Here is a 12267-nt window from a genome sequence, read left to right as displayed (position 1 = left end):
TAAAGACAAGACGAAGCTATAACGAGATGATGGTAATTCTATGATTTAGCTACTGTAGAGGAATTAGGAAACAGGTCAGGCGAGATATCAGCAGATTCACAATAAACACTGGTTCTATTTTGAGCCTGGTTTGTGTACCTTGCCTGATATTTCTGGCACCTGTAGAGAATTCCTGAACAATTAGTGTTTTCATGAAATTAAACATATTGCCTACCACCATCAGTCCAGTCTCCTATCATGTTATAGAAATAATGGAATCATAAGATAAACATTCTGAGGAAACACGGCCTTTTCACCTTCTTCAAAGTTGCATCAGTTTAAAGACACCTTTCAATCAATATACTTACTTTCCTTATAATTTACGTCATCCCAAAAGCTTGTTTTGTTAAATAAGATCTGCCCTGCCTAGAATTGGCAGAAACTGTCAGTTGTTTATTACATAGATTTCAGTATAAAATGATTTAACTTCAGCAGCTTACATTTAACTTTATGGTCAGTCTACATTATATATACAGTCTGGGTTAATTTTTAAACTCGGTCTGTTGTTCGGTTAAATAAATTTCCAAGTATTTCTATTATAGAATTTATTTCCTCTTTTTTTAAATTAATAAAGTTTTATTTATTTTCTAATTACAAACCATACTATCTTTCACCCCTTAAAATTTATTTCCTGATCTGTAAATAATTTTTTCATTTTATATTAACCCTTACAATATTGAACATTTTAAATGGTGCTGTCTATCTTTCAATCTAGACAAAACCACACAAACATTTCAGAATTTATATTAAACTTAAAAGTGCAAACCATAATCAGACAGCACAGATCCATGCTGTATTATCTTCGTCTGCACTGGTACATGTGGTAACATGTGTACAATCTGTGGCTGCCAGCAGGCTGAGGCCAGAGCCATTCAATAATTATGTTTGGGTTCATTTGAGCCGCGTCATGACAAAACCAACATAATGGGTTTGCAACCAGCATGGATCCAGACCAGCCTGCACATCCGCGCAGTCTGATCAGAATCCATGCTGTTTGCTGTCAGTTTCTCTACTTGTTAAGGGTTTGTAAGCCAACAGCATGGATCCTGATCAGACTGCGCGGATGCGCAGGCTGGTCTGGATCCATGCTGGTCGCAAACCTACTATGTTGGTTTTGTCATGATGGGGCTCAATTTTCTTTTTTCAAAATCAAGGTGTTCAAGTCCTTGAACAAAAACATGTAACCAAAGTGTGGTAACAATGTCTGGATGAAACAGGCAAGAATGAATCATTTATGTAAATTATGTTTGGTTCAAACCATTGCTAAAGGAATACCAGAGTCCAGAAATGATAGATTAGAAATTAAGACAGGTCAGTGCTTCTTTACCTTAATTTAAAATTAAAATGTTGCCTATTACTTAAGCACTGTCTGTGATTTAAGACCAAAAAATGAGACAATTTATAACCCGGACAATTTACTAGTCTATATAACAGGATATGACATCATAGACAAATAGCAGACACATGTAGGTCAGTAGTAACAATCTGTACGTTACATTGACTAATGTATGTTTTGTATACCTATGTACAACATACAAACTAAATATGCTCCCATGTCATATAATGACAAGTATAGTAGCATGAAAGTCGACCATAGTAAGTCTTTATACATCTCTAGTGGTATAAACATAATGTAACTCACCAACTTGTGTAATTTATCAACCCAATTGTTTAATGTAATAGATCAACCTATATAATGCCTTGCCAACATGTTCATCAGAAACTTTTAGTATGTCAGAGGTTTTATAGACTGTGTTACAAAGATTAGGTTAAAAAGAAATTTCAAACATCTTGAATATCATAGGTTTGATATGATGTTGTTAAATCTCAACACAGTGCACAACAATGAAGTCATTTTCAAATAATGTTTATATAATTTTCATATACTCGATATGATTCCTTATAATTGAGAGTTCTTATTCTTATTTACATGTATAGGTATTTATACAAATTGCTTTAAAATGAAAGCCGAACGATTTCTGGCAATTTTTTGTTATTTAATAACTTTTTCGGCAAGTCAGTTGTTTAATATACCCTTATCTGATTTATTTTATGACTTTAAAATGGGATATATATGCTGCCATTTTTAACACTCTGATTTTGATAACAAATTAAATTTTACTATATCTTATGCAATTTTTTTCTTTATATCAACAGTTCTTAATGTAACATCTTAATAAAAGTCTATGCATGGATAAGATTTTAAATCACCTCAGACAAAAAATGGATAAAAACCTCAACAAATATGCTTAAAATGGGCAATATCAGTAAATTTGAAAACTCAACAAATAAGCTTAAAATGGGCAATATCAGTTAATTTGCGTGCACCTTAATAACCTGTGGTTATTGAATCACCAGACTAGGTAAAACTTAAATGAACACTTAATGACACAAAAAAAACCTATTAAATCCGAGTGTCAAAATAAACTCCCGTATTTGATCGGATCATAAAGTACCTAGCATTAGGGATGCATCCTAACGGGGGTTATCCCGTACATAAATTTCAGATCATCTTAATTCACGCAATTACAGTTAGAAATCTTGTGGTATAAGCCTTCTGTACGTGGCCAACAACCCGTAATGCACTATTACACTATATTATATTAAAATACAAAATAGACCTGTAAACAAGACAACAGTGTTGATGAACTCCGTGAACTTAATAAACATGCAAATAACGCATAATATTAATTTCTGAACTTCGTTTTACATCAGCAATCCAATGCAAAACATATCATTAATGCAAGTTGCTATAAAATATGTGTACATTATGTTTTTTCACAGACTAGTCTGAGTCATTTTCATAAAAAATAGCAACAATATCATTTAGTATGCAAATATATGAAATCTCTTTGTCTAAAAATGTTAATATAGTCCAAAATATCCGACCATTTCCTGCGTAATATGTAAACTTCCTGGGATAGGTATATATATTTTGTGTTTTTGATGTAAGAAAATAAGTCGATGAATACATTAGACAAGTTTCTAACTTACTATAGATATCATAAGACAGCTTCAGTTACATTAATACGACCTTGCAAATTATCTAAATTATATAAAACTGTTAAATTAAAATGAAATACTACACTATCTTTATTATGAAATAATCCTGGTTTTTACATTAAAATATTTAAATCAAGGCAGACCTGTCCTTCACCCAGCCCTTTATAATAGACGTATATTATCATATATTAATTTGTGATTACATTAACCTGAAAAAATAAGAAAGAGCTACATAAATGTAATCTATTTTATATGTCTTGATATATCAGAGATTGTTTCTGATGGGGTTATAGTTACACTGACTTAGTAAAGGTCATATATGCCTTCATGGTAAACTTTAAGAATCACTCAGGTGGACAAAGACCTCAAAGTATTATATCTGACACATGCTAGTTACACCAAAGGGCATGTTATTATATAAACCATGTTAGCCCTTCGATATCTTGTAATATCAGACTCTAAAATCAGTCTGTCTTGCAGTCGAAATACTGACACTAGCCACCACACCTAACAATAGTGTCCAAAAATCAAGAAAATTGGTTAATGTCCTCAAAGTACAATATTAAGCCTGTAAAAATCTTATGTACACAGCGATGAGGGGCAAGTGGTTTGAAGTCAACGACCTTAACCACTCGGCCACTGACGCTAAAAAAAACTTGGTATTTCCAATCATGAAAAGATATATAAAATAATTGTTATTAAACTTACCCGACTAGTCAGCATGTCTGTATGATCAAAATGGCGACCATACAGTTTAGGTGTCTCACTAGGTACATTTTCTATCTTAACACAAACTTCCTGTCCCTTCTTAGCGACATCTACAGTTTTATGATTTACTTCTAAACTGCTAACAATACCCAGGAATACAAACTGAAAAAATAAAAACAACACGAAATGTCACTTCAGTAATTAACACAAACACTGAACAAAAACAAGACTTACAAGTAGCAGAACTTGTGTATATGAAATAGTTCAACAACATAAAACATGGTTATGCAATGTTAATCAGTTCTTTCCAATATACTTTGATGGATATTTTCAACCCCTGGTTTACATTAATTAATAAACCTCAAAACTTAGCCTGTGTTCATTGTTTGTTCCACTAAATTAACATTTAAAAGTTATATATTTTAATGTAACTCCCTGTAATAAAATATTCAGTAAAAGGGAATAACTTTAAAAAGAAAACAGAAAGACAGTCATAGTTCTTGTAAATAGCATATGGCTATGGTTTGCTCATCCTGTATGCTAAGTGTTCAGAATCTAGCTAGAAAAGATACAAATGTACATTTTAATAGAGGAAGAACTCCATATTAAGATAAATGTTGTACTTTTAACTTAGAGACCTACTTTAGTGACAATCCGTTACCTAAACTACTCTTGGAAAGTGAAGCCATCATAACTTAGCTGTCCTTTAAAGGGACATGAAGGGAATGGTAATAGTATTATTTTTAGATTGGTGTGATCTGCACCATTTACTTGTGCACAAATTGTCAGATCATTCTTTCATTCATTACTTCAGATTAATAATTTTCATTCTGCGAAATGACCCAAAAATAAAATTTTATCTGAAATTAGGCTAATAATTGCACAAACTAGAAATGTGTCCATAGGACACAGGTGCCCCCACACTCCACCAATTTGTCAATCTTATGTCTCTAGGTCAAATATTTTTTTTGGCTACATGTGTCCGAGTTGAAAACTAAAAATATTTTATTAATTAAAGGGCAAATACTACAAATACTGAATAAATCCACAAGAAAACCCCAAGGTGCATAAGTACACATTCTGACCAACATTCTTGTAAACTTTCAGGCCTACAGGTCAAAAACTTTTTGAGTTACGTGCAACACAAGATGAATATTGTAAATTTTTACTTAGTCAAGGGCAATAACTCTAAAAATACTAAAAATATCCACACAAAAATACCCAGGTGCGCAACTACACATGCTGAGCAACATTCTTGTAAGGTTTCATGACTCTAGGTCAAATACTTTTTGAGTTACGAGCGACACAAGTTGAAAATTGCAAATTTTTACTAATTCAAGGGCAATAACTCTAAAAATACTTAAAATATCCACACAAAAAATACACAGGTGCACAACTACACATGCTGAGCAACATTCTTGTAAGGTTTCATGACTCTAGGACAAATACTTTTTGAGTTACGTGCGACACAAGTTGAAAATTGCAAATTTTTACTAAATCAAGGGCAATAACTCTAAAAATACTAAATATATCCACATGAAAAACCCAGGTGCTGAACTTCACATGGGGATCAACATTCCTGTAAGGTTTCATGACTCTAGGTCAATTACTTTTTGATCTATATGCGACACAAAAAGAGAACGGACAGACGGACAAGGGTAAATCTAAATACCCCCCGCTATAGTGGGGGCACAAAAATCTACATCTAATTTAATACACGAGTTATTTGTTGCATATTTTTCAATTTTAAGTGCACCACTTTAGACGTAATCTATGTAAAAAATAAAATTTTTACGTTTTATGCTTTGGACCTCAGTGGTGCTTGTATTTTTGGTTAAGGTATATTTTTGGATTACCCTTTTTGTAACATTAGTTTTCTTCAAGATTTTACATAAACCATTATCATGTAAATCAGATTTTTGCACTCTTGTATTCAATGACTTTTAATGATTATAAAATGTATTTTTCATCATCATGACAGCCTATGTAATGAGCCGTGCTAAATTATTTTTTTTTCCAATTATGAAATTTAAATGCTTTAATGCCATGTCTCGGGCTTAAAACTCATTTTCCGGTCGAGCAGTTTCGAATAATGTTATCACCTCAAGATAGTTTAATTACAGGAAACCATTTTTCTACTTGAAATAAAAGCATAGCAATTGTAAGTCATGTCGCATGTCCCTTGAAATTGAAGTAATAGTTTTATTGGCCTTTAAACGGCCTTCAAATAATTACAAATGTATTTGAGTGTATTTCCTATTGTAGATTATTTCCCATCTGCCGCTAGAAAGGAAATGACATAGTTTAAATCTGATATCAAACCTGACAGCCTGTTTTTTTGCTGTGTAAGTTATGTCTATTGGTAGTCTCTAAAATACAAGTGCAAATTTAGCATTTTTTTTTTTTTTTTGCTGCTCACTAAATTTTGAGCAATAAAACTTCTGTCAAAATACAAAATGCTAGATCCCTGCTTCCATTTTTTATCTGTTAAAATGTACATGAATATATTCTATGTTAAATATGAGGGTCAATCCGCCTGTTCCGGCACTGAGAGAACAGACCCCCATACCCCCCATCATCTGTTGAAATACTGATACAAGTTCACACATAGACTCATCAAACATGTCAAAGAACCTCTATGTCTCAAACAAGCATCAATTTTATTTAATCTTTATTACAGGAAGACTGTTTAATGAATGGTATGTAAAGTGTTTTTATTGAAATAAAAGAGTTCAATAGATTTTTAAGAAGCTTTCAACTTGAACCAGGCACGACTATGGAATGTTGGACCATCCAAAATCCATTTTCAAAATTTCTCAAAGAAAAAAAAAAGTCAGATTTTCTAATTTTTGTTTTTGAATTTCATAATGACAGAAAGTGAGATATAAGAAGTGAGGTAAGAATGTTTATGAAAATGCTGTTTAAAAGGTGGACTTTTTGCCACTTGAGATTTTTGTGTGTGAAAGAATGTCTTTTATGACAGGTGGCAGCTTTGTGAAATGTAGGTATGCAGTATATGAAGTCTTCAGATGATAGGAGAATACAAAAACCAGTACATTAACTTTAAAGTCATTTCATTGCAGCAAGTAAAGAAACCATAACTTTTAAGCAATTATTTCAGTATTGAAGTCCCTTTCCTACTTTCTTTAAAGTCATTTCAGAAGAAACTCTGCCAAGATGCAAAGAAAGTGACAAGGTCTTCTTTTTATGATTGTAAGAAATCAAAAAGTCATTTCATTTGAAAATGAAGATGAAATAAAGACACTTTATGGAAATATGCAGAACAAATATTTTTGTTCGGTGAGTCATCAGCTGGGCAAAAAAAAAAGAAAAAAAAGAATTACTGGTTTGCAAATTAATGTTTGTTTTGGGGTTGTACGATGTTTACTTTTTGATGTTCCTTTACAGTGAAATAATCTTGTTGACTTGTATTTTTAAATTATTCACAAAGATAATTTTTATTCAATGTAAAGAAAACTTCAATAGAACAAGTGACCAGGAAATTGTCGTAAACCAGCTTTTCTGCCAATATTACACAGGTAACCCTCTCCCTTACACCCTAAATAAAAGGGCTATAATTCAGTCAAAAATGGTTAAATGAGCCGCGTCACGACAAAACCAACGTAATGCGTTTGCGACCAACATGAATCAAGACCAGCCTGTGCATCCGCGCAGTTTGATCAGGATCCATGCTGTTCGCTTACAAACCCTATTACAAGTAGAGAAACTGATAGAGAACAGCATGGATCCTGAACAGACTGCGCGGATTCACAGGCTGGTCTGGATCCATGCTGGTCGCAAACGCATTACGTTGGTTTTGTTTTGATGCGGCTCATAGCACAAAACTGACCAGACATCAGAGACAGTGAAGCTGGCCTGGATTAATACTGTTGGGATAGGAATCAGGGTTTTTCCCCCCCAGGATTTTGGGAACATTACCCATACCCATGAAATTTGGAATTTCAGCAGTTTTGTTAAAAATTGGAGAAAAATGCATGACTGAAAATTTTGCATTGATTAAATGAACGCAAAGAATCACTGTCCAGGATTGCATCTTCAAACATTTAAGTACCATAACAGCAAAGAAGTCCTTAGTTTCAAAGATTTTAGATTTTCTTTTTCAATATTTTTATTTTGTAACTTTCAATTGGGAATTTTTTCCTGTGCATTGGGAAAATAATGTACTATTCTCAATTGGAAACATGACTGAATATCGGCTATAAAATTAGCCAAAAAAATCCCTGTATTTCGGAAAACTAAAGATTGTTTATCATTTTTGTTCTTCTTTTTGTACTTCTTTCATTATATTTAACCAGACTTGTTTAAATATTGGGATTTTCCCTTTTCAACGGTGACACATTCTGAAATTCCAGTTGTACCCTCACAAACAAAACAATATATATTATGTATTATGTCCATATGGAAATGTCTGTCACATAAAGCTGCAAAATTATCATAAACAGGAAACAGTCATATATCAAAATCTGGGGTTTTTTTTCTGGCGGGATGTGAAAATGTAAAATAGTCTGTTTTATTTCCGTAAATTGTTAAAATATTGTATATCACTAAATTAAAATAAGAGTACTTTTTACTTTAGAATTTTCACTTTCAGCTTAAAGTGCACTTTTATATAGATTTATGTTATAGTCTTGTACCTATTTTCTCTAAAAGATTAAGTTAAATACCAATTTTAAAACCAATAAGAGACGAAAGCAACTGATGTCAAATATCCTTAATGTTCCCTGAAGAACGACTGAGTAATCATTTACTTTTTTAACGTTAAATTGATGTGAAATTATTTTTTTTTATAACCCTTTTTCTTTTAAGGTACCAAAAATAATGTTTTTGTCTGTCTTTCTTTCATTCATCCATCAGAGAATGATATCTTTACATGAATGACATTACTATAGCCCATGTTATATCATTGACTAAAACCAATTCTCTGAAAATTCTGCATAAAATTTATGTAACAAGGCTTAACAAAATAATAAGACATATAACAAACCTCTTTACTAGGTACACAGATTGGTGTTCCAACTTTTACTACTCCAGCTTCCACAGACACCCCAACAACAATAGGGTCTCTAGAGTTAAATATATACTGAGGTAACACACGTAATTTACATGGAAACACTGCAATGTTTTTAAATTCCTCTTGTTTTTGCTTTTTAAGGTCCTCACGGAATTTTATAAACGCATCTTGTAGATGATAAATAATGTCCGCAGTGAATATTTTAACTCCCAAACTGTCTGCCATTTCTTGAGCTTCACGTTCTACCTTCACATCAAATGCTAAAATCACAGCCCATCTGAAATATATACAATAATAAATGATCAATGTTGATCTCATTCAGTTTACAATGATAAACAATATGTTATTGATCTCAATTAGTTTACAATGATAAACAATATGTGAATGATCTCATTCACTTTACAATGATAAACAATATGTTGCTGATCTAAATTAGTTTACAATGATTAACAATATATTGTTGATCTCATTCAGTTTACAATGATTAACACTATGTTGTTGATATCAATTAGTTTACAATGATAAACAATATATTGTTGATCTCAATCAGTTTACAATGATAAACAAAATGCTGTTGATCTCAATAAGTTTACAATGATAAATAATATGTTGTTGATCTCAATAAGTTTACAATGATAAACAATATGTTGTAGACATAGGGTCAAGGTCAAATCAAAGTAAAGGTCACCTAAAATAGTTTTTAAATGTTTTATTTCTGATCTAATTAAGTTGATGTATTCCAGTTATCAATGCTATTTTGGGTCAAATATGAACCATGACCTTTTATTGAGTCTGATGGATAGTGTTCTAAAGCGGATACAGATCTTGTTAGGAAGATTTAGATAAAATACTTTGATTTTATGGCAAAGGTTAATATTTGTTATTTTAAGTCACAGTAACCTTGACCTTTGACCCTGTGACATTTAAGTGAGTCTTGCAGGCAGAGCACATGAAGGTGCATGCACATGTGAAGTAAGTATGCTTTGGATAGAAGCATGTTTATTTCATGGCTGAAGTAAAAATTACATTTTGTGGTTAAAATTTCATATTTCGGGGCATGCAGACCATGAACATCATGACATTGTATTACATTCCTAATCCTTTTTAATGCTGTACCATTATTGTTTGTCTGCTTTTCTGTCAAAAAGAAACTATTCACAAACTACATAATTATGTACACATCAGTACCATAAAGTAATGGGTTTACTTAGTGCGCTTAGTAATAGTAGTCCTAAAACTCTAAATGAGGAAGTTTGAGCACTAGCAATGTAAGTTTCACTGACAATGTGGATATCTAACCCAACTGCTCATCCAATTGATACATGTAAAGAAATTAAACAGGTTAGTACTACTGATGCAGGAATATTCATTATACTGTCTATATTAAAGATCTCAAATATTTTTATGGTTTTATATCATAAATATTATGCTCGAATGAAGCTTTATCAATATTGTAAGTTCCAAAGAGCATATTTTTGTAAAGATATTACGAAATTTACATTTCTTGTAAATAAAGGGAGGAAATTAGAAACTTATATTGATAAAGTTTTTACTATGAAATGAATGCATATATCTTAATGATTATTTATAATACGAATAAACATTTGCAGAGCATATTATACATATTCTTAGATGTTTGGAAATTGTTTTGGAAGAATAATTATATACATATATAAAATTTCACTTAAGTGAGGTTACATCCTAAGACCTTGATTACAACAGAATGTGATACAAATGCTACAAACAAATGTATGATAAGTAAACTTACTGTGTATCATGTTCCAGCATGATGGATGCCTTCATTATATCCTTCTTATGTACAGGTCCTATATTGATGCCAGCATACTGAAAACAGAATCATATTGTTTATAATTATCATCACCATTATCATCAACATCAAATTCATCATATCACCACCATTGTCATCATCATCATATGTATATCATTATAAAATCATGTCAATGTATATCATTATAGGATCATGTCATTGTATATCATTATAAAATCATGTCAATGTATATCATTATAGGATCATGTCAATGTATATCGTTATAAGATCATGTCAGTGTATATCATTATATGATAATGTCAGTGTATATCATTATAAAATCATGTCAGCGTATATCGTTATATTATCATGCCATTGTATATCATTATAAGATCATGTCAATGTATATCATTATAAGATCATGTCAATGTATATCATTATAAGATCATGTCATTGTATATCATTATATGATCATGTTAGTGTATATCATTATAAAATCATGTCAGCGTATATCGTTATATGATCATGTCAGTGCATATCATTATATAATCATGTCATTGTATATCATTATCGTATATCATTACAGGATCGAGTCATTGTATATCATTATAAGATCTTGTCATCGTATATCATTATATGATCATGTCATCGTATATCATTACAGGATCATGTCATCGTATATCATTACAGGATCGAGTCATTGTATATCATTATATGATCATGTCATCGTATATCATTATGTGATAATGTCAATGTATATCATTATAAGATCATGTCATTGTATATCATTATATGATCATGTTAGTGTATATCATTATAAAATCATGTCAGCGTATATCGTTATATGATCATGTCAGTGCATATCATTATATGATCATGTCAATGTATATCATTATATGATCGTGTCATTGTATATCATTATAGGACCATGTCAGTGTATATCATTATAGGATCATGTCATTGTATATAATTATATGTGATCATGTCATTGTAGATCATTATAGGATCATGTCATTGTGTATCATTATATGATCATGTCATTGTATATCATTATATGATCATGTCATTGTATATCATTATATGATCATGCCATTGTATATCATTATATGATCATGTCATTGTATATCATTACAGGATCATGTCATTGTATATCATTATATGATCATGTCATTGTATATTATTATAAGATCATGTCATTGTATATCATTACAGGATCATGTCATCGTATATCATTACAGGATCGAGACATTGTATATCATTATATGATAATGCCATTGTATATCATTACAGGATCATGTCATTGTATATCATCATATGATCATGTCATTGTATATCATTATATGATCACGTCATCGTATATCATTACAGGATCGAGTCATTGTATATCGTTATATGATCATGCCATTGTATATCATTACAGGATCATGCCATTGTATATCATTATATGATCATGTCATCGTATATCATTACAGGATCATGTCATTGTATATCATTATATGATCATGTCATTGTATATCATTATATGATCACGTCATCATATATCATTACAGGATCAAGTCATTGTATATCATTATATGATCATGCCATTGTATATCATTACAGGATCATGCCATTGTATATCATTATATGATCATGTCATTGTATATCATTACAGGATCATGCCATTGTATATCATTATAGGATCATGTCATTGTATATCGTTATATGATCATGCCAT

At 31.3% G+C, this 12267-nt stretch overlaps 1 protein-coding gene across 1 annotated transcript in view; it reads right to left on the bottom strand.

Annotated features, from left to right (window-relative positions):
- LOC132738095 (eukaryotic translation initiation factor 5B-like) overlaps positions 1 to 12267 on the bottom strand; it is a 76665-nt gene that overhangs the window by 3895 nt on the left and 60503 nt on the right. Inside the window, exons 20-22 of the mRNA XM_060725523.1 lie at positions 10551 to 10627; positions 8756 to 9059; positions 3751 to 3912 (exon numbers count right to left, since the gene is read on the bottom strand). Coding sequence (XP_060581506.1) covers positions 3751 to 3912; positions 8756 to 9059; positions 10551 to 10627 — 543 coding nt within the window. The remainder of the gene's footprint in view (positions 1 to 3750; positions 3913 to 8755; positions 9060 to 10550; positions 10628 to 12267) is intronic.

Source organism: Ruditapes philippinarum, unplaced genomic scaffold (assembly GCF_026571515.1).
Source record: "Ruditapes philippinarum isolate M1 unplaced genomic scaffold, ASM2657151v2 ctg615_1_1_1_1, whole genome shotgun sequence".
In the NCBI taxonomy this organism is placed as follows: Eukaryota; Metazoa; Mollusca; class Bivalvia; order Venerida; family Veneridae; genus Ruditapes; species Ruditapes philippinarum.
The sequence above is the reverse complement of the archived record's forward strand: the minus strand, read 5'-3'. Positions and strand labels throughout refer to the sequence as shown.